We start from the raw sequence: 27,903 nt of genomic DNA, 5'->3' as shown, positions 1-27,903 counted from the left end.
TTTTCTCTTAAAGTGGTTGCGTTTCTCTTTTTGTTTCATCACAGGGATGGTCCTGATCAGTCTTCTCCTCAGATTGGCCAGTTTAGTGGGAATACAGCTTTGGAGTCTGTCTACTCAACCTCTAACATCATCCTCATCAAATTCCACTCAGACTTCTCTGGAGCCGGTTTCTTTGTTTTAAGTTATCACGGTAAGGCTGTAACCACACGTTTAACGTTGTCAAACAGATATAAGACAAATGAGACCAAACAATAGTCACAATGTCATTACAAAGACAATGTCTAACGGGCTTCTAATATACGGACCAAAGTCTGCAGGTTTTCCAACTTTCCAGAGTCTGCAATACAGGTTTGTGCCACAAGATGGTGTATCGAGTCTCTCAAAGAGAAATAGTTGATAGCGCTACACATTGGTGTAGTTTACGAGATAAGCAAGTATACGCCTTTTACCCACTGAACCTGCTCTCGACTCCTGCAATTGAAAAAGGCAAATCTCTGAAAACCAAGCAAACAGCTGAAACGTACGGAAGTCACTTCTCACTTCCAGCTAGACTTACATTCCCCATTGCGCTTGTTTAAAAGAGCAAAATCCTACAAGAATTCAGACTTCCTGCGACAACGAGAAGACTAATGTGTCCCTGTGTTTTCTTGCGCTCAGAGAATTTGTTGGATTTTGTACATTTTCCCCACACATTGCTGGACTCAGAGCTGCTTCCTTTCATTCGCCCCGACTCATGAAAGTTTATCTTCCATCAGAGCGCCTCACTCTGCAGCTACAATCTTTGTCACATCCTTTCAGTTCTGAAAATATTAGTTGCAGTGGTGCTACATTTGTTTTTTTTTATTCCGTAAATTCAGTTACTGTTAGAATCATCTTCTTTTAGATGACTGGAAAGTGTAGACTTTGGTCAATATTTCCATTTCTTCATCACTCTGTGATTTCATTGTTGAAAGAACCGAGGCATTTTATAAGCCCATTTGTCCTGCCATCATGTATTTCCAGTTATTTTAAATCAGAGCAGTTGTGCTTATAAATGAGTCGTGAAATATATAAGTAAAGTGCCATTTACTTAGTGCTTTTTTTTTTCTTCAGGCTTTGCTTTCTCATGTGTTAAAGTGTGAGTAGATCAATTGTGGATCACCTCAGTCCTCCAGACCAGTGTTCAAAAAAGTGATTTTTGTAGAATTTAAGACCAATGTTGGTTAGATGGGTGCTCACCGCCATCATGAAAAATTGTGTTGTAGCATTTAAACAGATTTTTTAATCTATCAGCAGTTGTTTCTGCACAATAGTTGAGAAATGTTTTATGTCTTTCTGATACACGTACACCAGCACTATCATCTTCCACAGAGTTATGAAGATTGTTTTGGGTTTTTTTTTCTCGTAGCCCTCAGCTGCTCTTTCTCCATGTCAAAAACTGCTTATGCCGTTTAGTGTTTCATTTCATTTCAATCTTTCTGCTGTGGTCCTCCAGTGCACTCAGATTTCCTTTTGTTTTCGAGTGATGCTTGAACTCAAAACAACACCACTCACCGAGAGCGCCTGGCACAGCATCCGAGATAAGATAAGAAATGTCCAATATTGCAGGCAGCAAGTGGACAATAACACAAGTATCAAAAGAATGTGAAGAATTAGTATTAAAAACAATAACCACAAGAACAATGATATAAAAACAAGCTAATAACTGGGACAATATGTTAAATTCTTGCGTGATAATCTGATTGGAGTTATTTTATTGAATGTAATCTTGTTGATACTTGAACTTAAAAGAATACTGAGGCTTTGTAATTAATTCAGCTACTGTTGCATTGACTAAATTGTTAAGTATGTTTCATTAAAAGTTTTAGTTACTTTTTGACAGTTTTGTTTAAAGCCTGCATTTGTATCACTTCACCTGTATGAAATATCTACATCGACAGCACTTCTATCAGACAAACAAAGTATATAAAGATTAAAGTTTGTTCTATAAACAAAAGCAGATTGAAACACAAGTGCCTCTATTACATTGGCTACAAAAATCGAGATCCAAAGATATACTTTAATTTTTAGCAGCAGTAGTTTTAAAAGAGACAAATCACGTGCAGTAAACAAGTCTAAGTATACCAAACCACAACTCAAATTCCGTTAATGTGAGTACCTGTATTTGGTTGCCTATTCCTATGGATTGAACACTTTTCTTTTATTTAAATGTATTGACTGAAGTCAGTACCTTATGTCATTGCGACACCAAAAGTTACCCATAATGCTTTAACTTCAACTGAACCGTAATCAGCCATTCCAAGGTTGAGAAATCACTGTTCGTGAAAGATCTCAGGATGAAGCTGTTTTCTCAATGAATCCTCGTGTTTTGGAAACATTTTCACCAGGCAGTAAAGAGCTCAGGATGAAATATTCATCATGTCAACGTTGTTTTATTCTTTCAAAAAAATATTAAAATCCCCTTGTTGGGTGATGTTTTCTCACTTTCTATACTGTTTTCACCATTGACAACACACACACACACACACACACACACACCCACACACACTCTTCCTCTATTTGTTCCCCTTCAAAAAGTTTCTGTTCCGTGAGCGTTGGTGAAAATATGTCAGGTTGTTTTTTGAGCAGATTTCCTTTCTTTTCCACACAGATGACACACAGCTAATGAATTCCCGTTGGCAGGTTTTTACTGTCAGCTGTCACGCTCACACAGGAGAAGTGCCATCTGATGGATTCAAGTTTTTTTTTCTGTGCCACTTCCTTATTGGACGACGAGCAGACAGTGACAGGGAAGATGGATGAAAGTTGACGTGTGTGGCAGTGGTTGTTAGCATTATTTTGTCACCGCCGCGTTATGAGATTGTGTTTAAGCGAAACAAAAGAGCTGGCGGCAGAGAGACACGGCGGGCAGGTTACTCTAGTAGATCAATGGTCGGAGACAGTTTGGTAGAATTGTTAGCTGATAATCACAGAAAGAGTGTACATCACTATTGATTGTTTGCGCTGAAGTTTTAAGAAGCAACTTGTCAAAAATAATGAACAAAGTTCATATCTTTGTTCCTCTGTGTCTCTTCGTGACCTGAATTGAATTCACAATGTCACTGTTTGCACCAAATTCAGCTGAAGAAATTTAGTTTGAGATGCCAAATAAATGCCCCCCCAAAAAAAAGCATCAATCCACTGGTTGGGGGATATATATCTTTGTCATTGTCCTTCTATTTATTTATCTGCGGGTCAAGGTTCTGAATGCCAGCACTCATGATAATGTTGTCATGGACATGAGACTGAGAAAACCGATGTGACATGAATGAGGAAGTAGCTATAAAAATGGTCTAAGAGCTTAGTGAGATCAATGACTGCTCAGAGTCATCCTCACCTCGCACGCTGCGGCGCTCAAACCTATACATGCACACGTTCTGACAGCACACACACACACACACACACACACACACACACACACACACACACACACACACACACACACACACACACACACACACACACACACACGCTAAGGGGCTTTGATATGCATGAGAGCAGCAGATACTATTGGCAGGTCTCATTTTCATAGTCAATTTCATCCTGACTTACAGCCTTCACTGCCTCTCTCTCTCTTCCCCCTCTCTCTCTCCCCTCTCTCTCTCTCTCTCTCTCTCTCTCTCTCCTCTCTCTCTCTCTCCCTTCCTCTCTCTCTCTATCACCTGTTTGCAGCTCTGTTTTCTCTCCCCCTCGCTCTCTTTCTTTCCTCCTCCCTCCTTCTAATTCTCTCTCTGTCTGTTAGTGAGTGATCTACGGTCATGCAGTAATATTGATTACAGCCTTCAGCTCAGAAGCTGTAAAGTCTGTTCCTTTTTTTATGATTCAAGGCAGTGCTATATCTATGTATCCACTCTGTTTTTTTGAGTCCACGCTTTGCAGAATAAAAAAAGAAAAACCCACCTGAACCTCAAGAGTGAAGTCAACCTGATACAACCAAACTGTGCAACGTTAATTTTCATCCAATCTTGACCGACCACAGATTTATCAGTCACGATTTCGTTCTCACACATTGTTACCTGATCTCACTCTTCTTTTCCGCTCTCCTCTGCCATGTCCTCTCTTCCCACAGCCTACCAATTAAGGGTTTGCCAGCCTCCTCCAGAAGTGTCCAACGCTGACATCCTGATGGAGGATGGGGAGCTGGAAATAGGTGAGTTGTCTGTCTCCCCAAAATGCCTGTGAATCTGTCAGTTTGATGGAGGATGCGAACTGGGAACTTGTTACTTTCCAGTTGCCGACACGATAACAAGAGCCGTAAAGATCGCAATCAAAAGTCACCGGTGTTTTATGATGGTCCTGTGTCGTTTTGTCTTGTCAAGGTAATGATAGGCTTGACAAGGATGGAAATCGTTTTCAGATTCTTGAGTAGAAGTTGCCAGGCCACACGGTGGTGTAGCAGTCTGTCTGGAGTTTGCATGTTGTTCTTCAGTGTGCATGGGTTTCCTCCTATATTCCTCAAAACATTTAACTTATATGTAGGATCATTTTCAATCGAGGTAGAAGTAATGATAATTTGCTGTACCATGCCAGTGCAAATAAATGTCTCGCAGTGGAATTCCCTATAAACTGTGATTGTGAGCAACTGGAGCAAATGATTCCATTATTTCATTACGATACAGTGACACTGTTGACATGTTGGTTACTTGTGCGTTTACTGAGTAAAACGTTATTTGTGTGCATCGATGTGAAACAAATACTATGGCACAAAACTGAGCTTGTGTTGAAAGTACGAAGCGAGACTATAGCAGCTCAGATGTATGTCCGACTATAAATACTGAGTACATTGACAAACTGCATTGATAAATCAGTTGTTGTATATAAGGCAACAAGATGGCACTGTAGTTAGTGTTGTTGTCGCCTCATAGGAAGTCATTACATTGTTTACACCTGCCGGTGAATGAAGGGCAAAGCCCCACCACAGACGTCTGCAACCCATGAGGCTCTTTAACTTCCCTGTACTACCCTCTGTGTAGCTTTCAGAAAATCAGGCTTAAAGAAAACATTTTTATCTTTGTCTTGTGCACAGCAGTGGGGCTCTTATCTCTCAGATGGAGGTCACAAATGTGACACTTAAATAAAAGGAACGGTTCAATAGTTTGACAACTGAAATATGGATCAAATCCGACTGTCTCACCTGCCTGCTGCCTTTCATCACAGCTGATAAATTTTGATTTTTCAGAGTTTGTTTTGGCTTAAACAGCTAAACCCAGTGTGTAAATGTCTGATTACAAAAATAACATCTCAGCAGCTCTTTTCAATGTTGTAAAAGCAACATTAACACTTTGATATATGCAGCTTTACTGTATATATTATCTTTATTTTCAAGGTTAAATATGTATTTTGGCTCCGTGAAATCGTATGTGGTGAAAAGTGGCCAAAAATGACTCCTTTGATTATACAGATTTTGGACCTTGGACCTGAGGACTCCATAAATATTTATTTATGAACTGTTTCGCTGCTACGCGCGTGCGTGTGGTTTTAATATTCTGATGTGAATAAGTGGAGAATGTGCTGATGTGTTGCACTTGCAAGAAGTTACCTTACAACATGCAAATGTACAAATGAAACCCCCAGAATTGTCTCCAAATGCACCAGAGGGGTAAAATATCGATCAGGTTCTCAGCCTACGGATTGAGTTTGATGCGTCTGACTTTCTTCTGTGCAATTTCTCCCAGTGTGGATCCTGCTTTTCCCCTTGTGAGTCGTCAAAGACAACTCAAAGCTAAATAAAGCAGGTAAAGTTTGTCGGATGGATTCATACGAGAGAGTTCATTTTCTGCTTTTCTTCTTTGTGTCTCTAGGTGACATCATTAGGTACAGGTGTCATCCTGGATTCTCATTGGTCGGCAGTGAGATTTTAACCTGTCGCTTAGGGGAAAGACTGCAGATGGATGCAGCGCCTCCAACATGCCAAGGTCTGTCTACTGCAATACACAAGAACTCAAAAGTGTTCTTGCATTACTATTTTCACGTGTGTCAACTTAACCACCGTACTCCTCATGTTTTCACCTTCAGTTCAATGCCCCGCGCATGACGTGCGGTACGACTCGTCAGGCGTCATCTTGAGCCCCGGCTGGCCAGAAAGTTATCCCAACCTCCAAATGTGTTCGTGGAGCATTACAGTAGAGAAAGGATACAATGTCACCATAACCTTTGAGAGTTTCCACACTGAGCGAGAGTTTGACGTGTTGGAGATTTTTGATGGTAAAAACAACACTCACTCACACACACACACACACACACACACACACACACACACACACACACACACACACACACACGCTCACACGCAGACATTTCAGAAAAAAATTGGGCTTTGAAGCTCAGTATTTGTCAGAGCCACCTGCCACCTTGCACAGATATCCTCTCTTAAAAGGGAAAGACAAATGTTTATCTGGCCAGTCTCATTAATTTTCTTTCTCTCTCTCTCTCTCTCTCTCTCTCTCTCTCTCTCTCACTCTCTCTGTCTCTTCATCTGTCAGGACCGACAGCAAACAGTCCCACTCTGGCCACGCTGAGCGGCGACCTGCCAACGCCCTTTAACCTCACAACTTCTGGTCACCAGTTCCTCGTCCGCTGGTCCTCAGACCATGGCACAAACAAGAAAGGCTTCAAAATTCGCTATGTTGGTGAGTACCAAAGTATGTATCCCAACTTTATTTTACTACTACTTTATCATATGATGCATGGAAATATGGACACACAGTTAGAGACAGACAGAAGGACTGGGATCGCTTCTGAGAGAGAGAGAGAAAGCTATTCCACCTCCAAGATGAGTCACAGCAGAGATAATCGTTTGTTCCGCGAGTCTTTAACGATGTGAAAGTTGCTCAGTTTGTGGGTTTATGGGGAGAAAGTTAATTAAAAAGTATCTCCAGTATGGGTAAGTTGAGCTCGTCTTTGCTCCTCGTTTCCTCATCGTCAAAGCACACTTTTCGACCAAACTTCTGTCTGTCTCCCGAAGCCGTTTACTAAATTGCATTATGGGTCCGTTCCTAAGTTTTATTTATCCGAGGGAAGTTTGATGAGCCCAGATGCCATTTTACAGCAAGTTTCGCATTTAGACAATCTTGCACCTGGGCCTGCTGAGTGTAAATGTTAGACTGTTGTTTAATGAGGCTTGAGTGTTGTTTTCAAGGGCATTTCACATGTTTTAAGGGGAGGAGAATATTTCACCTGGTACTTTTTTTTATCCCATTTAGCTTCTACCTTGTAAGTCAGGAGGCTGCTTCTTTAACCTTTAAAGCACCACCGCTCTGTATGATGAATTATACGCTGAAGAATAACAGAAAAGCCTCCAGAGATGCTCACTCTCTGTAACCTTCCTTGTGGCTGTGATTAATGTGAGCATCCGTGAGAGATGTTAAACATATGTTGTGAGCGTACTAATACAGGATTCGAGTCCACAAATATTTTTCACTTACAGAATCAGTCTGGAGTAGGACGGCGCACTTCCTTCTGTGAGACAACATAACATGCTGAGATTTTAATTATAAAGACAAAATGTAACTCGTGTTAAAACTACGTAATTTCCTCATTATGTTTTTGCCAGTATAACAAGCTGTTTTTCTTTTGATTTCTCTCTCACTGTAATAAGCTCAAGCATGATTAAAATCGGCTGTTTAAAGCAATGAATCCTAAAATCTCTATAGGGGTAAAAAACCGAGATGGGATCTGATGAGATATTGTCAACTGGCTGTTTTGCCACATTCGACTTTCAGCACTTGAAGAAATAAAGTATGTCAGAGAGCATTAATTAGAAATCACTGAACAAAACTGTGCAAAACTTCGTTGGCATTAAGTATCTACTTACAATCCAAGAAAAAGAAGCGAAGACTCTTCAGTGGCGCTGGACTGTCTAAGTTCAAAAACACACCACACACATAGTGGGCCAGTCGCTCACCACGGGGACATATTAAACAGCCTTATTACTAATAAATAAAGCCAGTTAAGAAGTTAGTTTTGGGTTCTTGCCGAGTTTGGAGAGTTACACACAGGGCTTACTGCCCAAGTCAACATCTTACTGAACCTGGGCCTGATTTTTTTCTTATTATTCTTCAATTGAAGAATATAATGGAGCTGCTGCAGATAGCTTACTGGTGGATTTGCATGTTTGTGCAAAGATGAGACAAAGAGAAGCTGCACAATGTAAATAACCAGCTAAAAACAAAGACAGTGCGTAGCTTTCTGACAGGTTGCTGCAGTTGAAGCAAGACTCTATCCTGTGACTGCCAATGTTGTGTGTGGTAAAGGATTAACGATTCCTGTTGTATGGATATTTCATAAAATTACATACAACCGTTGAGTTAGAGGTCAGTGTCTTCAGTATGAGCTGATGCCCACTGTAGCTCTTCACATTGATTGTACAATGAAAAAGCTTTGCCAGACAGGATTCTTTATTTCATTATGTGACGTCAATGTAGCTGGTCAGATGGATCCTAATTGGCTTGAAAACATGTTTCATTTCAGATTACCCTGAGAGGGTGTAATCGTCCATGTGACTAGTTTATGTTTTCACGCCTCTTTTAGTTCATCGATTCTCAGTGAGCGTCCAGGTGTGGCTACCACAAGCGGTACGCAAGTACCTGAAGTCCAAAAGCTTACCACCATCAAGTATAGAGTCAATGGATAATGCAATGTAAAGCGTCTCTGAGTCGCCTTGAAAAGCTCTACATAAAACCTGTGCATTATTATTAGAATTAAATGGCTGAATTTCACTTATACTGTATGATACGTTTCCACTGTTTGAACAGTCCCCAAAGTGCTTTACATTGTTAATCACATTCATTCATTGGGAGCAATTTGGGGTTCAGGGTCTTGCTTAAGGACACTTCTACACGTGGAATCGAACCTGCAACATTGCTATTGAGAGATGATTTGCTCTACCAACCGTGCCACAGCCCCGAAGAGCATTTTTCCAGGTTTGCTGTAGATTCTAGAAAGTGTGTTTTGTCTGAAATGTGCAAATCTAGTTTTAACAAGCTCAGGTTAGACAAAGCCTCAAGCCCCCTCTGTGATCTCTGGTGCCCCACTCAGGGGGTCCTGGCCCCCACGTTGACAACTGCTGACTTAGACAATAATAACCTTGAAGTCAGTCTGAAGTTATTGTTAGTGCTTAGAACAGTTTGTGCCTGAATGTACACTGATTAAATAGAGACACAGACTTTTTTATTTAGTTTTCCTGCAGTTTCAACAGAGTCTATTGTTTTGCACTCATGAACGAGGGATTTAAAACTGAGATAGTCCTTCTTCCAAGCAGCATTAACTGCTTATTTTTTAGATATGTGGTTTGAAGATATATTTTTTTAATTCATTTTTTAGCAGCACTTTCACCTTTTTCTTTTGTGATTGTATTATTCTATTCTTTCTCTCGGTTTTTTCCCCCAAGTGTATTTTAATCCTGTTTTATTTCACTCAGTTATGATAATCCTAATACCCTTTTATTGCTTTTCTCCCCTGGTTGTCTTCTGTTTTCCTGTCCTGACTTTCTTTTTTTATACTGTTTTCTTGTCCTAACTTTCTTTTTTTCTTCTTTTTTTTCTTTTTTAACTATTACTTCGTCAATCGTGAAATTATTATAGTAACCTGCATGGAAGGTGCTTTACAAATAAAGTTTTATTAGATGTTTTATTGATAAAGAAAGTAATCTATGTCAGTCCTCACATAGTCTGCAAAAAAACTGAACCAGAACGTCATGATGCAAATGAATACTGATTGAACGACCAATTTTAGACGTGCAACTCACTTCTCTGCATATTGAAATACTATTGTCATTTGTAGGTAGCGAACTCCTACTGTGTTAATAACATCTGGTCATCTCACCAACTGGAGAAGAAATGTCGGGTCATTACAGTGTGTATCACTGAGAAACACGTGTTTTTATGCCACTGCTGCTCCTAAGTGACTAGTTTATGTTTCAGGTGTAATTTCCTGACTGAATTTGGAATATTTCCAGTTACTCATAAATGCATAATCAAGATTACTTTATTGTATTTGAGGTATGGGTACAGAATAATATGCTGTAGTAAAATACTGAAGATTTGTTATTTTCAATGTCAGTTTCAATGTCAGTTTCAATGTCCCCTCTATACTTTCCGTTTCAGAGACAAAGCATCTCCTGGTGTGAAATCTTTTCACATTTCTTGGTTTGCACACGTGTGTTTTTCCCACTGCAGCTCTGTACTGCTCCACCCCGGACTCCCCGCTCCACGGCTCCATCTCCTCTCAGAGCGGTGGACACATCAACAGCGTTGTGCGGTGGGCTTGTGACCGAGGTTACCGTCTCATTGGCAACGCCACGGCAACGTGCCGTCGCTCGGCACTCGGCTACCACGCCTGGGACTCCCCTGTGCCCGCTTGTCAAGGTGCAAATATTTGCCTATGCACTTGCTGTGTGGCGACTTAAAAATAATCTACACTGAAAGTATCAGGTGTCTTTAAGTCGTTTTGATTGTGTTCTCCTTTAATTAAGCTTGAACATTTGCACACTTAAGCTTTAATTTCACTCATGCATCAAAAGAATCTGCAGGTTCCATGTTATTCACCATGTTATTTGATCATTTTCCAGTTACCAGCACTATTTTGGATGAGCCGTCTTTTCTCTGCCATCTTTTTGTGTAATTTTCAGAATACACCAAAAGTATGTTCCAAAACTTTTGCCAATCTTATGTTGCTGCTGCCATTAATCCACTTGCATCACATAACAATGTAAAGGCACAGCTCATCACTGGTAGAAAGTCAAATGAAGGATGTATAGCCGTTTGTTAAAACTATCTAACATCACAAACCAGGTTTTTTTAAGCCAGGGTTAAGCAAGATCTGAAAAACATATCAAGCACTCTCTTTATTGTGTATTTGTAGTTTGATGGGGTCATTTGAAAAAGAACTGTGTGCAGATTTACAAACATGCAATACATTCAGAGGCTTTGCATCTTCACGCATGCTTATGGGTACAAATCAGGCAGACGTAGTCATGCATCAGAGCTCTTGGCATGTGGTCACCCTAACCAGTGTAAATCCCTGTCCTCCTCCAGCTGTGTCATGTGGAGCGCCCAAAGCTCCGGTAAACGGCGGCGTTTTAACAGCCGACTACTCGGTGGGAACAAGGGTTTCCTATTTCTGTAACGACGGGTACAGACTCTCCAGCAAAGAACTGACGTCAGCCATCTGTCAGCCGGATGGGACGTGGAGCAACCACAACAAGATCCCGCGATGTTCTGGTTAGTAGCGCAGAGATCAGTTGGAGGAACCGCAATGCTGGAGTGTCACTATCTCATCTGACTCAACAGTCTCAGATATAAACGTCTATGAGTGTAACAGGCAGATATTTCTATTCTAATAATATTAGCTTTCAAAGTAACATAATTGTCCCCAGAGGCAAGGATTGCTTTTAATTTAAAGTGTGTCATTAGTCTGCATCAGTGAGGTAGTGTGACTTGGCCCCACTCTGAGACAGCTATTTACTCTTTGGCATGGTTTTGGATGGTCCTTCTTTATGTCAAATTTTTCCCAGATGTAAGGAGATCTCTCCATCTGTCTCTGTAGTGGTCGTCTGTCCCAGCATTGGATCGTTTTCCCTGGAACACGGCCGATGGAGGATTGTCAATGGCTCTCACTACGAGTACAGAACTCGCATCGTGTTCACCTGCGATCCAGGATACTACAGGCTCGGCCCCGCCCACATCGAGTGCTTACCTAACGGGGTGTGGAGCTGGAGGAACGAGAGACCACACTGCCAAGGTGGGCATCTTGGACATTGTGTGGCGGTCAAACAGACATAGACACTGAAGCAAAAGTTTGTTTGTACTGTGCACCCAATACAAGTTTGTACTGCTTGTGTTTGGGGACACTTTAGCCTTCAGAGTTAACAGCAACCCTGCAGCAGTATGAGCTCATTATAAAACAAAATGGATGATTTATGCTAAAGTCTTTACTGGGATGTGGACATTGAAATACTTATTTACTGGAATCAAAGGTGAAGCAGTGTGCTTATTTTGAGGCGAACGTGTCACTGTGTTCAAGGATTAGAGTTTGAATAATCATCACCAGACACAACACAGACATTCTGAAGCAGAGCTGCATCAGTGGCTGATCAAATCATGTAACCAGCTGCTTTCCTTTGAGAAATGCATTCATATTGAGCAGAACTGATGTCAACTAATGGCTCTGCCCTCCACAGCAACTCTGGTTTTTCATGTGGCCCCTTGGGAAAATTAATTGCCCACCCCTGATCTAAAACCTGTGATGATGTAATGCCCATTAACTTTCTTCTGAAATCACCATCAGCTTTTCTTTTTTCCTCCCACTTAGAGTTATTCATTGATTTTTGGAATTATTCTTACTTTTTCCTAAATCATTTTTTGACCTTTGGGAATTTACAGTTTTTATCCTCACCCGGCTTTTCAGAGTATTAAAGAAAGTGGGAGCACAATATTGGCACCAGATTTGCCTAATAAAGTGCTTCCCAGGACCGCCAGCATTTGTCACTGAAACTAATGAGCTCTAACAGCTGTGTGAATTAACTTTGCACTAAACCACGTGCACAGCCGTCTTTAAATTGCTTGTGTCTGACCATGTGTCTCAGTCATCTCATGCGGTGAGCTGCCGTCTCCACCCAACGGGAAGAAGATTGGTACTCAGATGACATTTGGTGCCACGGCCATCTTTACCTGCGACGCCGGATTCATGCTGGTGGGGTCAGCTGTCAGGGAGTGCCTGTCATCTGGTCTCTGGAGCGGAACGGAAACACGATGTTTGGGTATGTACAGATCCAGATCTGCTGTTGTATTCAGGAATACGATTATCAGTTTCTACACAACTGTAGAACGTCAAGTTTAAGGTTTGGGATTGGCAGAGTGCCACCACGAACACACACGGCCAAAGTGCCCTGTTAGAGGAGGAGGTGGACAGATGAGATTTTTCAAGTCAATCTAATGAGGGAAGGTATGTGCCCTGCACCTGTTGCCCATCTGAGCAGCTGCTTCCCGCTGACCTCGGCCACCTCACCAACAAGCTTTCTCCGGCACACTCGCTCAATTCATTCTGAATGTTCTTCTATATATAAAATAAATATCCACAAAGAGAAACAGTAGCTTTCTACTGTCACGGTGTCAGCCAGAGGTACCAGATGTTATGACACGGTGCTGTCACTTCTCCAGGAAGCCTCTGTAAAAACAGCGCTTCCCAGAATACTTCAGAGGCTGAAGGAGAATATGAAATGCTTTTTTTTTTTTTCTTCTAAAGGAAGATTTCAATAAAAACTGAACCGAAACTGATGAGAAAGCATAATTCTGTCAAAAGAATGTTAAATAGAGGCCTAAAAACTGCTAAAAGCAGCATTTTCATTCAATGACCTTTTTTTTTCTCCTCCAATACTTAACTAACTTCACTGTACAGGTTTTTTTTCCCATTAATTTAGTTATTTATTCAGATATTTCAATGTTATGACATATAAACCCTTTGACATAAACCCTTTGATCTGAGAAATTCAAACATCTACAAGCCTACAAAAACAACCTAAATATAGCCTTGAAATATATTTTTCTTCACGATCGTTTATGGAGCGTGAAGTAAGATTTTCTTGTACAGGTCCTAACTGGTTCCATCCTTTCAACACAAAGCTGTCTCCAACAAAATAAAGACTTTAAAATGTGTGACCCCAAAAAACTTCTGAGCAGCTTCCCAAATACAATGTGATATGCGGCAAACCTTTTTTCCTCTCTTCCAATTTTTCCGGCCGCCTTTAAATTGTTAGCCTTTGTAGACACCTGAGAAATAGTGCTTTTTTTTTTTTTGGTTTGTTTGTTTACTCTGAAGAACAAAATCAGTATTCAATCCAAAATTGGCCTGACCAGAAAATACACGTTCTTTTTTTGACACATGGAATCCATTTTGAAACGTCTATCGCTTCTCCATGAGTGAGTCTGATCAGGGAGTCCGGAGACTCCTGAACCCCGTTTGCTAAACTCTCACCAAGTGCTGATTCCTTAAAAAGCGCAAGTGTGCCTTCAGACACGGTGTGTTCAGTCGAGAGGTAAAAATGTCAGACGAAGTGGTAACGCAGACGTGAAAATGTTTTCATGTCTACTGACCACCTGAGCCTTAATCAAAATTGAGCGGCGATCCAATTTGGGGCAGAAAACTCACTTTGATGTTTCCCTGCGTGTGTTTGCTCTGAATCACATGCGTGAAACACCTCCAGTGAAAACACTGAGAACTTCCCTCTTTATACACACATAGGACATTTCAACACGTGTCCTTCCAACCAACCAAACGAGGGTGTTGTTAGAACGTAACCAGTAATCTTATTAATCTGCTATTAATTCTAAACTGTTAGTCTGCTCTAATTGGCTCAAACAGGCTGAAAGCCTGATTCTGGGTGAGGAATCCTTCCTTGCAGTCACACGCATGCTAATTTTGAACCGCCAGTTAGCTTCTGATACAAGTATATATACATATAAAGAAATATTATGAAGATAGTTAATACCTGATGTAGAAGTACTTGATTTAATTTTTGGGGTCTTTATCTCTGATTTTCAGCTGGACACTGTGGCATCCCCGAAGGCATTGTGAACGGTCAGGTGATCGGGGAAAACTACGGCTACCGTGACACGGTGGTGTACCAGTGTCTGCCCGGCTACCGACTAATTGGATCATCGGTTCGAATCTGCCTCCAGGACAACCAGTGGTCTGGACAGCTGCCCATTTGCATATGTAAGCAAAACACAAAACTTAACGTAACTCATGTTATGTCTGCTGATAATAGACAGAATAGTTTTTTAAATATATATATATAAGTTATTGCCATTAAAAGATTGATTTATAATTGCTCAGCATCAACAGGAATGCTGTAAGACACTCAGCCGTTCGTGTACTGTACACGTCAAACAGACCAATTGAAGTCAAGCAGAGGCAATTTGGGACTAAGGTTTGATAAAGACCTCAGCATCTCATCCTTGAAGTTGAAGAATCAATATCATGCATCTTACAAATCACTTTGGAGGCATAGCAATGAGAGACGTTTCATTTTTGACAAGATGGGATTCACTGGGCTGCATTTCTTCAGTGTTCATGTAGGACGAACGTAGAGCCACTGAAAGCCAAGCCAACACAAGCAAATGGTTTTTCTAGCTGTGAAGTAAGTTTGATTCTTCAAATGCACCTCTGCAACTTCACAGCCGTATCAAGCAGAATGCCATGAAATCCATTATTTCAGTTTTTAACAAGGTTTTTATTGATGGAAAACTTTGAATTGAAGTTGAACTGCTTTGTAAATAGAATAAAAACATATTGATGGTGATGAACAAAAGCTGGACCAGGTAGATTCAGTCGATGGAGAATAATAAAATCAGCAGTGGAGCATTGGATCTGATGAGGTTTTGTACAGCTTTTCAGAAGAAAAAGCAGCCACAGTCATGTTGTTGTTGTTGTTGTGTGAAGACAAAAGGAACACTTCATCACAGACCTACCAAAAGCAATTTGTTGGGACGTTTGTTCGTGTTCCGTGGGTGTATTTGATTATTCGATATGAAATATATTCTTCAAACTGTATTTATAACTGAGAAAAAGTTAAAAGAAAATCCACAACGGTAGGTCTCCAATGACTTTCATAGCGCAAGTTGATGCTCAAGGCTGTGGACATTGTCACTGCACACATTAAATAGAGCAAAATTCACCAAATGCTCAAAAACAACTGTGGGTTTCACCAAAAAAAAAATCTAATCGACGTAGCAGCTTCTTTCTCTTGTCGGATAAAACAAAAGATTGCGATTCAGAAACCTGCACGTACTGATTTGCAAGACAATATTGGAGACGGTTAATTGGGTGATTTTACTTTCAGATTTATCAATTGTATTTATTCAGAAACAGCTATTTCATCTAATCTCATTGGTTTAAGGCATCCCGCACTGGCTAAAGAAAAGTCCTTGTTTTACTACATACAGTATGACTGAAGATGTGCTTGTGAACGTCTCTGCTGTTAATAATTGTGGATGAAAAAATGCCTCCCTGGGCGACAAGGCTTGGGATTTATTGTTATCCATTCCCATGCACGCCTCAAACAAAATGTAGGTACACGACTGCACAATTAAATCTATTAAATATTCGGTACAAACCAGACTAAACTCAGGCATAATTTACAATCCTGAAAACACAACTCACTTTAAGTATTTTCTTTCCTCACCAGTCTGAAAGATACTTCATTGTTTGGTGATGTGATACAAACACTCCAGTTGATGTTGTTACTGCAAACTTTCTTAAACCTATCAAATAGTGTTGTTATTATTATTATTATTATTATTATTATTATTATTATTATTATTATTATTATTATTATTATTATTGTTGTTGTTGTTATTAACAGACTTTGCATCTCAAAACATCAAAACAGTTGTAGCATGTCCAAAAGACAAACAAATATACCTGGGAACTGAACCAAAAAAGTTTTTAAAAAAAAACTTGGTAAGACTTTGAGTTCTTTTGGTGTGAGAGTTGGCGTGAATCTAAAGATACTCTTGAATATTCATGAGCAGAAGTGGTGATAGATCTAACGTAACAGTACGAGTACAGCACCAAATTCTGTACCGAGGGAGTTTTTGAAAACCGCTCCAGTTTTACTCATGGATAGCAAAGTCCAAATTAAAAAGAAAATGAAATAACTAATGATAAAAAAAATTTGAGTCTTTTTTTTTTTTTTCTGACAATTGCTGACATGTGATTTGTGTTTGAGAAATGCGCCCATCCAAAGGTATTCACCCAAAGTCCTGAGGATCCGTAGATTCACACCAGCAGTCTTATAAATAAAGGGCCAGAGGGCCAAAACTGCCAGTATGGTCTGAATGAGATAAACAGCTGTGCTTGAGGATAAAACAGAAGACTCTGACATGTTCAGGCTACTGTGAAAGTCTTCTAAAATTGGTCACTGGCTGTGAGCGTCTTCAACGTTTTCAGGCAGCACACAGGCAGGGTTGAGGTGGTGATGATGAAGCCAATTACTGGCCTCTTTTCCCAGAAGAGACAGCCCATTTGTTCACTAAATTGGGACTATGTTCAAAAGACAGAGGTGGTGTTGTAGGGTTTGCGTTTGTGGAGGAGACAGAGGTTTTTTTTTTGGTTTGTTTTTTAGTTTTGAGGAAAACAAAGATGAATGCTCTGCACGGGGAGCTTATAGGCAGTTTTGTGTGCGTGTTGTGTGTGTGTGTGTGTGTGTGTGTGTGTGTGTGTGTGTGTGTGTGTGTGTGTGTGTGTGTGTGTGTGTATCAATCTGCATATCTGGGAGTCTTTCTGTGCTATGCTGTTTTTATTAGGGTTATTCATGCAGGAGTTATTGGGGGAAATCATTTTACAGCCAAATTATACTGTAATTATGGAGATGAGAGCCTCTTGTTTAGAGACGCAAACACAGAATGATGATGAGTCTGGGATGAAATGCATGTGTGAACGCGCGGATTGCATGCAAGGTTGTAAGCGAAGCTCCAGGGCATGCTGACGGTGTCAGAAAAATTTGCGTCTCGGATACGCAAACAAACTTGTGATTCCCACTGATCAAGTTCTTCTTCTCCTGCTTGTTGTCTTCCCTGGTCTTAATCACATGAGTGTGCTTCACGTAGGGCGTGCCAGAGAGCTTCCTTGGGGTCAGGGGGAAGCCTTCTCCCAGCAAGACTTTTATTTTCATTTTCATTTTTGAGTCGAAATTAATGCTCTCTGTATTGAAAATAGCTATTATATGTTATATTGTGAAAATCAGCACAAAGTCTGTCATTCAAACAGGAACTACTACTGGGCATGAGGCAAAGCTTGAGAGGTGGGGGGGTTGGGTGGTCCCAATATAGTGCAACATCTGTTGGGGGGGGTCACATATCAGAAAACTTAAAGAAACTATAAAGTATGATCACATGCCTAATAAAGAGTTAAAAGTGGAAAGGTGAAGAGGCAGGTGTGTTAGGGTCTGCTCACTGGAGGAGGTTAATAGGGTGAATAATTGTGACGCACAATGGTAAGCAAAGGACACTCAGTGCCATCACAGAGGATGGCAAGACCTAAGATTTCCAAAATAATTACTCTGAATTGGGAAAGCAACTATGTGGTCTCAGTGATCTGACACTGTAATGAATATTTATGAATAGCTGCAGGAAGGGCTGAGATGTTTGGTCCAAATTGTGCTTGTTGTGCTTTTCGAGCCAACACGATTAAAAACATATGCAACTACTTTATGCCGTGGCTTCATTTTAAAAAAAAAAAGCTAAGGTGATACATGATTGGATTTTGTAATTTCATGAATTGAAGGTTGATTATTAAAATCATTCACGAAAAAGACATGGATGTAATTCACATCAGCGGTTCACTGTAGTTCATCTTCAGCAGCACTCACTTAAGATGCGAGAACACCAAAATCATGTCTCGAAAAAGTTCTTCAGCAGTGTGTTGATTAGATATCGTATCTTCTGGGCATAGTAGGCAGATGGACGTACGTATGCCACTGTAATATATCGGAATTATTGTTGTATCTGCATCATGCTTAACAAGTAAACAAAATGTAGTAGTGTTGCTTCATGATTGTGACAAGATGCCACTAACAATATTTCATTTTAACCACTATCTAAAGCATTACTTGTCCTTTTCATTATTTGTCAAGACAAAACACACCATGAAAATGGCAGCAATACACAGCTACACGCCACATGAATTAGTGCATAGCTTAAAACTGCTTTTCTTGTCTTAGAATATCAAAGTACATATACATTTGCGCCCTGGTCTATTTTAATGTAGAAAACTTGCTTGAGCTTTAATTTCACAGGGCTACATAAAGATGACATTTTCCAAAATCGATCTAAAGAATTTTGACAGTTTCCTCTTATGAGTCACAAGGCTTTGCAAAGATGAGTCTTCAGTATTGAACGTGCTCAAAAAAATGTGCAAAACGTTCCAGGGCAGCGTGGTCTCACAGGCATCGGAAATAATTCACAAAATGTTTTCAGGCAAGCTTTACGTCCCTGACGCTGCTTGTCAAATTAACAAAGAGTTGGCTGCACACACAGGAGGGACGCGAAAAGGTGAACGACGTACATTAATAATTATTGAACGGTCTGATTGTTCAATGCACAAAATCTCATAGTCAGTGAAGTCCATACAAAGTTGTGACAGAGTTCTAAAACTCATGTTGGGGGGGGGGGGGGGGGGGGGGGGGGGATTGCTGTCACGAAGCGCAGGGTTTCGAACTGGAAATGGATTTCAACATCTACAGTTACTTTCAGCAAACCTTCAGTGTGCCTGTCTGATTTTATCCAGGTTGTTGTTTTGATTTTCCTTCTTCTGTGAGCTCCAATTTTTCTTGATGTATGATGACAAATCATTGCAGGTTTTTTTGGTCAATTATAGTCAATTGTGTTGCAAAGGTCTTAGTGTAAGTGTGTGTTCATAATAAAGACAGCGTGTGACTGCAACATTTTTAAAAGTGTTAATTCAGAGTGATCCAAATTTTGTATGTTCTGTTGCAAATTATCCAGTGACATAGACGCTTTCATTTTAAGGAACCTTCATGTGTCGAAGTGCACCAAGTTTTTATGCAAAGTCTAAAGTAGTTTCAAAATGAATGTAACATAATTTCATCTCGTGTACCGCTATTTAAACATGATTCCCTCTTTTCCTTTAGCAATCAGTTGCGGTCACCCAGGAAGTCCCATATATGGTCGCACTGTGGGAAACGGCTTCAATCTCAACGACGTGGTCAGCTTCATGTGTAATCGGGGTTATGAAATGGAGGGGCCCGCACGGGCTCAATGCCAGGCCAACCGCCAGTGGAGCCACCCGCCCCCAACGTGTAAAGGTGGGGAGAAAAGTTAAGTGTATTCACCCCTAACCTTATTTCTCCCTGACTTTTGATACCACCTCACGCCTCTCTTTATTTACCTTTCCCTGAAGCAGCATTCCTCCTTTAGCCCCGCCATTTGCATCCAGCCTCGATTCTACCTCTAACTTTGTTCAAGTGAAACACTTCTGCCATTAAAACCCGAAAACATATTTATACCTCAGCTGAAAAGTTTAATTGCTTGTTTATGATGCCTTTGTTTGATGAAGTTTGGAGGTAGATTTTAATACTCCACATCCCTCTAACCCTCCCCTGGCTCCAGCCTCAAGAACAGAAAATTGTTTTCAGTGAGACACAAATCTCAAACTCAGATTGTTCAAATAACAATCATACAGCAGTGAGAGCAGCTTTGCTTCTCAAGGTTTGTTCACCAGCTATCGGCATTCAGCCAGTTTGCAGGACGGAATGCCAGAGAATTGATTAGAATTAAAAATGGAGCATGATCATAATGAGCCATAGTACTGCTTGAGTGTTGGATCCAGAAAAAACCCTGCCTCACCTGATCATCACTTTGCCATTTTCTGCATTTACCCTTTTAAACAGCAGCTCAGATCACGTGTTCTTTCTTCACTATGTTCTTAAGCCAAACGCTTAAAAAAGGAGAGGGAGGAGAGAATTAACCCTCTCTGGTTCATGCCAAATAACACATCCTGTGCTATCTCTCTTTCCATACGTGTGTGTCCGTCTCTGTGTCTCTCTGTGTATAGTGGTCAACTGCTCCGATCCGGGCATCCCAGCCAACTCCATCCGGCAGAGTAAAATAGAGCACGGCAACTTTACCTTTGGCACGGTGGTTTTCTATGATTGTAACCCTGGTTATTACCTGTTTGGGTCACCTGTCCTGAGCTGTCAGCCCACCGGACAGTGGGACAAACCTCTACCTGAATGTATAGGTTGGTGTCTTCCTCCTTTGATTTATTTTTTTTTTTTTACTCTCACAGTCTTCCAAAGATATTTTTTGTGCAGATCTTTTTATTGTTTTGTTTCATCACTTCTCATGTGATATTAAACGTATTTGCCGAGGTTCTGCTTTCTAGTCCTTATCCTCAAACATTTTTGTTTCTGACAGCAGTCACTGCAGCAAATCTCCCAAAGCTGTCTATCTTTCCTCATTTCTTTTCTTTCTCTCTCTCTCTCTGGATCTCCAGTCGTGGACTGTGGTCATCCTGGCTCTCCTCCTAACGGTGTGCTGAGCGGAGATAAGTTTACATTCGGTTCAACGGTTCGATACTCCTGTCTGGGTGGAAGACAGCTGAAAGGAGAATCATCCCGGACTTGTCAGCTCAATGGGATGTGGAGTGCCCCCATGCCCTTCTGCTCTGGTAACCATTTTAACCTCTATTGAATATACAGACTTTAATGTCCTCACTATCAGACGGAGGGATAGATAGATAGTTGGTTGCAGATGAAAGGAGAGACGTCTCAAACATGTAGACTCACTGGAGTGTGGAGCGCTTCATGCCTGTACATCCTGCAGGCACACTTTTTTTTTTTCCTCGAACCCCCTTGCACTAAAGTCAGAGGGATAATAAGAGGGATGGGTGAACATATAGAGGGGAGGGCGGGCACATGAAAAGAGAATATATCAGGGTCTGTCTGTTAAAAGGGCTCTGGAGCATAGCCTGGTCCTGCACTCACATTCACCTTCGTCCCTGACTCTTAACCATGCACAGCTCTGTTCTAGTAATCCCATTTCCGCTGTGTGGGATGCTGTAAAATAATATTTTTAAAACGACCATTGGTTCCTCACATGAATACATTTAGACACTTCAGTATTTTAATTCCTTGTGCATTTTTGTAGCTCTATTTTCACTCCGTGATGAAGTGGTTGTAATATGACTGCACAGTGTAGATGCACCACAGTAATTGTTCTGTGAAGTGCTTCGCACCAGCAGATTTCTCCCCTGTAGGATTCCTTGTGTATGTATACCTCTCCGCTTATTGAGCTGGATTTTCTCTGCAGACAGGAAGCCGCCGTACCTTCCATCACGTATAAACAAACTATCTAAGTTATATGGTTCTCAGTTGGCTTGCTGGGGGCATGATTATGGCTCTCCAGACTGAGGGGCTCCCAGCTGCCGCTTATATAACAAATACTTTAAAACGCATTCCAGATGAGTTGACTAAGAATACATTGTTATTTACAGCGATAGCCTGGGGCGGGAGTGACGCAGGGTGAGGAAGGGTAATGGCTTAAGAAGGAGTGATTCATAGTTTTTACCTGGCAGGGCCCCACAGAGATAAGAGTTCGGCCCATCATAGTAACACTTCCTCCGTGAGTCAGCTCCATGATGGCTCATAAATGATGCAATGTTGTTTATGATAATTCGGAGGCTTAGAGAAAATAATGCACATAATGAACATAGACAGCGCAAGTGTCCCTCTGTCCAGACCCTACGACAAAAATCTTTATCCGATTATTTATGGGAGTTTCAGGCCTGGACTCAAATCACGTCATGTAGAAAAAAAATTATTTGAGTGTCTGGTAGTGGCTGATAACATTTTTCAAACATATATAAAGACATGTACAAGTAGACACTCGATGACCATACAGTTTGCATTTCACTTCATTGAGCTCCATGTTAAGGCCTTGGTTCTTGCCGTCATTGAAATAGATGGATTTTCAATCCAATTTTTCAAATGGTCAATGTCATGCCATCATTTAATTATCAACACTTTGGATTTTAACTTTACTCAGCATGAAATGAATCATTTCAACTTAAACTTGATGTAGGTGAATGTAGAAGGAATTATATTTACAGTTTAGGGTCGGTGCATTAGCGTTAGAAGAGACTGTTTATACCTTACTTTGCTAACCCAAAGGTGAAGCAAACACCACCTCTATGAGAATCCTTAGAAACTTCCAAACAGCATGTACCGCCCTGTTTGTTTGATCAATGCAGAAAAAAGCTCCCCAGTTTCTGTTCATAATTAAGAAATGGAAGTGAAGATAAATGAATGGTTAAATTCTTTGGACTGAGAAACTCATGGTGTGTGTGTGCGAGTGTGTTTCCAATATTCAGGATAGAAAAATCATTCATGCAGCCGCAGACTCTTTCCTCACATGTCTGATCTCTCAAAGACGAATAATGATGACTCAGTGCTGAAAATTATTATTTATTTACATCTGAGAAGCACAGTCTGAAATCCTGAGGCGTAACAAAAGATGTTATGTCATTATTTGTTGTGTCTTTCCTATGTGTAAGCTCAATTTAGCAGCAAGCCCCTAGATATTTGCGGTATTGTACAAACAGCCACTGTGAAATTAGGTTATTTGTCAAAAGTATGAGGTAAACCACAAAAACATTTCAGATGCATTTAAATAAAAAACAGTAGCTGGTTATCATCACACAAAATATTCTTGTACACCTCGCAACAAGGATCAACAATGGAAACGAATGGTGTTAAAATTCAATTTTGCTCTCCAAAATGAAGAGAAATTAATTGGGTGGCAGCATAAATCATACCCACACATAACCCAAAGCAGATTTCAGGCCATTAATAGTGCCGACCGGACATGTTTGACATTAGTAGAGGCGGCTTTTGTGTGACACTATGTATTTTTATGTGTGAAAGTGAGTGTGTGTGTTCCCAGGAGCGTGCTCAGTCTGTCACATAATACTTGCTGACCAGGCTGCTGTACAAGGGCAGAGTGAGGATTAGAGAGTCTCACACACACACACACACACACACACACACACACACACCCACAAGTAAAACGTACCGCTGCTTGTCGTTAACATATGTGTGCAGTCCACAGCTATTTGTAAGAAACCTTTTACACTATGAACATCAGTTTTATGATAAATTGGGACTCCTGATGACTTTCCAATGCTGTTTTTGTCATTTACTGATACAAATCATGAAGTCAAGTTGCTATGCGTTTATGTGGATTGGAATTGTGAAATACTGACTGAGCTCTCAGTATCTAAGTCTCGTGTCTTGCTTCTCTCTCTGTAGGTGACACCACAGGCTCTTGTGGCGATCCTGGCATCCCATCCCATGGCTCACGGGAACAAACTGATTTCAGGATTCGCTCCAAGGTCTACTTCACCTGCTCCGAGGGCTACGAGCTGATCGGCTCTTCAGAGAGGATGTGCTTCCCTAACGGGACTTGGTCCGGCACACAGCCCTTCTGTAAACGTAGGATGATATTTGCACTTGATCTGAGCCCTTCTTTTCCCGGCTGCACCTTGACACTGATTCAGTTACAGAGCCACCCGTGACTCCTTAAATAGCCACTGTCACAGAGATGAAACTCTTTGGGATCCACAAGGCGTCTCCTCTCTCTCTCCCTTATCTCTCCAGCTGTCCAGTGTGGTAACCCCGGCACCCCCAGCAATGGCAGAGTGTTTCGTTTGGACGGGACAACATTTTCGCACTCTGTCATCTACTCTTGCATGGACGGATATCTGCTCACCGGCACCACCACCAGGCTGTGTCAGGCCAATGGGACCTGGTCCGGACTACAGCCCAACTGTACCAGTATGTCACTTCCTGGGATTTTATGATGGATTCATCATAGATCTCTGAAAAATATGTGATAATCTGTGAGCATATGTCTTTTTCTGCTAGGCATTATTGTTGTACCTCTATCAGATTGATCTTGAACTTCTAGACTAAAGTGCAGCTATGTACTAAATTCTTGGTCTGCAGTTTCGTCAGCCTGTAAATATCACCAACTTTCTGATGCGAGACTATAACTTTTCCTGTCCACCTTTGTGTGACACTCTTATTCGCCCACTTTCAAATTATTCCTCAACACTATAGGGTCTGCCTAATGAAATGAGCCTGAAATCTTTATGCCCGTGCTACAGAGTGGCATGAATAATCTTGATGGTTGTTTACTTTAGCTAATTTGCTTTTTTTGAACTCCGGTGTAAAATTGCACACGAGTAAATAACCATAAAATATAATGTTCTGTTCACATAAAATACGAGACAAGACTTGAACAAGTGTTAATCAGTGCTGCACAGTTGACTAGTATGTAAAGATGAATGCGACACCAAAGGCTGCAGTCTCGCTGCAGTTGATTTCCGTGTGGTTGTTGTTCACATTATAATTTAAATCCAACTGCAATTAGACGCCAGTGTGAATCGCTCTGTGGTGAAGTGCACACACACAATGCCATGGTAGTCAAATATACCTGCTACACATATCAGTGTGTGTCTATGTTTTTAAGTTGTTGTGTGATTGGAAGCAGGAACAAATTACAGTTGACTAAACTCCCCAAAAGTCTTTGTGTCTATAGGTGAACTTCATTTCTTAGTAGAGTTCCACATGAAGAGTTTCATACTATTCTGTTCGACTATATCTGTAATGCCCTTATGCAAAGAAATAAGTCCGAGAAAATCCAACGGGAGTGGACAAAGAAGCAAAAATGCTGAGAAAACCAAATTCTTTAAAATTGGCTCCTGAAAGGGGGAAAAAGTTTATAAGAATACCTGACCTAAAGGAAATAGCTTTTACAGTAGATTACACTACATCTATTAACAGGCATGGCAGTATCTGGTGTGGGTGTAAAAGCATTTAAACTGCCTATTAGACTATGAAGGACAGTGCCTTAAAAAGTACAGTCAGGGGAATCCTAATACTGCTTAAAGGAGTCCCAGGACAACCTCAGTCATTTTTAATATCACTGTTGGTTCATTCATGAGAAATAAAGCCCATAAAAATGTGAAGGCATCCCACCGGCCAGTCGGGGATTCACTATCTTCTGTCGATTCATACACGTAGAAAAAAGCACCGTGAGCCTCGCTTGTAATCCAGCACTTAGTGAGTCGCACTATTTTCAAACAAGGATTCTCGAAAATAAAAGTCATCTTGCAGTGTAAGACTGAATCTTGAACTTTGCCACCTGGCAAGTACTTACCGACAGGTCCTTTCTGGGGCAAACATAAAGCAGCCGATAGATTTGACTGACAAGAAGTGTAATTCTCCTCGTTCTTTGTCCACTATCTTACCTGCTCTCTCATACCGCCAATGTGTGATTTCTTTACTTCTGTCTCCTCTGTCTTTTTTTTCCCTCCACCTCTATAACATTTGAATTACCTGTACAAAAGAGCATAGATAAAGGAGTAACGCGCAAATTAAAGTTCCTATTATCCGGTGACACAACACGGCCTGTAAAGTAATCTCCGTCTCCGTCCCACTAAGTACTCTCCGACCCCTCTTGTTCACCGGCACAGTGATAAACTGCGGGGATCCGGGGGTGCCAGCTAACGGCCTGCGCTACGGAGAAGACTTCACCATCAGCCAGAACATTTCCTTCCAGTGTCAGCCTGGATACAGGATGGAGGAGGACGGCTCACCAGTGAGGATGTGCACCCAGAACAGCACCTGGAGTGGGAACATGCCAATATGCACAGGTAAATGGCAAAGGCCGCGTGTATTTTTGACAGCCGCTGAAAGTTTGGAGCCAAAGAATCAAAGATATATGCAGAACAGCAGTGGTTCTCAGTAATGCATCCGCCTTTGAAATATTTCAAATAGCCCCTCAGCAGCACGAAAACATCTCATGTAGAGAGTTCCTGAAAGGAGAAATCGACTGCCGTGCCATCAGTGTCTGATTTATTTAACAACAGCCTTGTAACTTAAAACCTGTTTAAAATCCATCACTAAATCCACTGCAAAACATTTTACAGTCATTATTAAATAAAACTACGACTATTCGGTCCTTAAGATGTCAGTTTCATTGCATTGAGCTGAGCCTCTTTGACAAGTTTCTTTTAAAAGGTTGTTTCTTGCACTTTCCTTTGGTGAGTTTTAGTTTAGAGAAGTTAACAAAAGAAAAAGTTTGGATATAAAATGAGGTTGGTGAAACTTTATCTACTCGATTTATATTTCTTTATACTGTCTGCAGGGGGCTGTTTTTGTCTCTGTGTTTATTGTGATTAATTTCTACAAGAAATCCTCTTTTGAATTAAAAACATTTTTATCGTATCCCAAACAATTTTGGAACCGAATGCAATGAATTATAAAAGAATCATAAATGTAACAGGTGTGACAGATGCTGTATGTGAGGATCGACACACCTGACTTCTACTTTGGAAGTGAAAGCTTTCAACTCATATGTATCTGATGTTGTCAACAACAAAATATTTTGATATCAAATCTCTAAGGAGATCCTTTTAAATAAAAAAAGTACTAATGATGTGGCAGCTCTTTTCTATTCAGCTTCTAAAGTTGGATATTTGTTGATCTGTTTGCAGCTTTGATCACTGTGAGATGGAGATATGCTTCATCCTACCTGCAATAAAGATTACTTATTGAGAAGGGAGGGATGTTTAGGAGGGATGCAGGAGATCCCACCTATCCTTGTAATAATAAGTGAACTTTATATTCTAGTTGAACACATACAACAACAGGCCCAGCAGATTCTGCTCACGTGGGATTGAAATACATGAAATGCAAACAAATCGAATAAAATCAGTCACATAAAATAAGGTCAGCAGTTGATTAATGTGTTATAATCCTTATTAATTTAAAGGTTAAATCTAAATGACATTTGAATGTGATCGAAAGCCTCACCACTGAAGAACGTGCACCAGGTGTTTGCAGTAAAACCAAACATTGCCTTAAAATCAGCAAGTCGTTTTCAAATCAGGAGATGATCAGTCATCTAATAAAGCAGTTTTACTCCGTCCGGTGAGTTTTAAGGATGGTGATGTGAACCGAGGCAGCATTGACTGCAGCTGCTAAAACAAAACTGGGTTTTTTTTAAACACCATCTCTGTTTCTCTCAGCGGTGACCTGCGCAGCTCCTCCTGCCATCAGTAACGGGGTACTGCAAGGCAGCGACTTCGAATGGGGAAGCAGTGTGAGCTACAGCTGCTCACCTGGATACGAGCTCTCGTTCCCGGCTGTCCTGACCTGCGTTTCTAATGGCACCTGGAACGGCATGCTCCCACAGTGTCTACGTGAGTGCCTGCTGGATCATCACACATCAGCATAAAATATAAGCACCAATTTCAATTTGAAGCAAGATCTACATTTGTCTTTGTCCAATGAAATGAGACATT

The 27,903-nt window shown here is 40.8% G+C and overlaps 1 protein-coding gene across 1 annotated transcript in view; it reads left to right on the top strand.

Moving 5' to 3' along the window:
* Positions 1 to 27,903, top strand: part of LOC308122805 (CUB and sushi domain-containing protein 3-like) — a gene marked incomplete at both ends in the record, with an annotated part of 358,715 nt that overhangs the window by 314,361 nt on the left and 16,451 nt on the right. Inside the window, 17 exons of the mRNA XM_080484894.1 lie at positions 45 to 190; positions 4,088 to 4,168; positions 5,820 to 5,933; positions 6,034 to 6,222; positions 6,501 to 6,659; positions 10,194 to 10,382; positions 11,052 to 11,237; positions 11,563 to 11,757; positions 12,602 to 12,775; positions 14,557 to 14,730; positions 19,667 to 19,852; positions 20,590 to 20,775; positions 21,031 to 21,204; positions 23,843 to 24,025; positions 24,191 to 24,367; positions 26,071 to 26,250; positions 27,628 to 27,801. Of these exons, the coding sequence (XP_080341020.1) occupies positions 45 to 190; positions 4,088 to 4,168; positions 5,820 to 5,933; positions 6,034 to 6,222; positions 6,501 to 6,659; positions 10,194 to 10,382; positions 11,052 to 11,237; positions 11,563 to 11,757; positions 12,602 to 12,775; positions 14,557 to 14,730; positions 19,667 to 19,852; positions 20,590 to 20,775; positions 21,031 to 21,204; positions 23,843 to 24,025; positions 24,191 to 24,367; positions 26,071 to 26,250; positions 27,628 to 27,801 (2,867 nt within the window). The remainder of the gene's footprint in view (positions 1 to 44; positions 191 to 4,087; positions 4,169 to 5,819; positions 5,934 to 6,033; positions 6,223 to 6,500; positions 6,660 to 10,193; positions 10,383 to 11,051; positions 11,238 to 11,562; positions 11,758 to 12,601; positions 12,776 to 14,556; positions 14,731 to 19,666; positions 19,853 to 20,589; positions 20,776 to 21,030; positions 21,205 to 23,842; positions 24,026 to 24,190; positions 24,368 to 26,070; positions 26,251 to 27,627; positions 27,802 to 27,903) is intronic.

Source organism: Lipophrys pholis (assembly GCF_963383615.2).
Source record: "Lipophrys pholis genome assembly, chromosome: 17".
Taxonomy (NCBI): Eukaryota; Metazoa; Chordata; class Actinopteri; order Blenniiformes; family Blenniidae; genus Lipophrys; species Lipophrys pholis.
The sequence above is the reverse complement of the archived record's forward strand: the minus strand, read 5'-3'. Positions and strand labels throughout refer to the sequence as shown.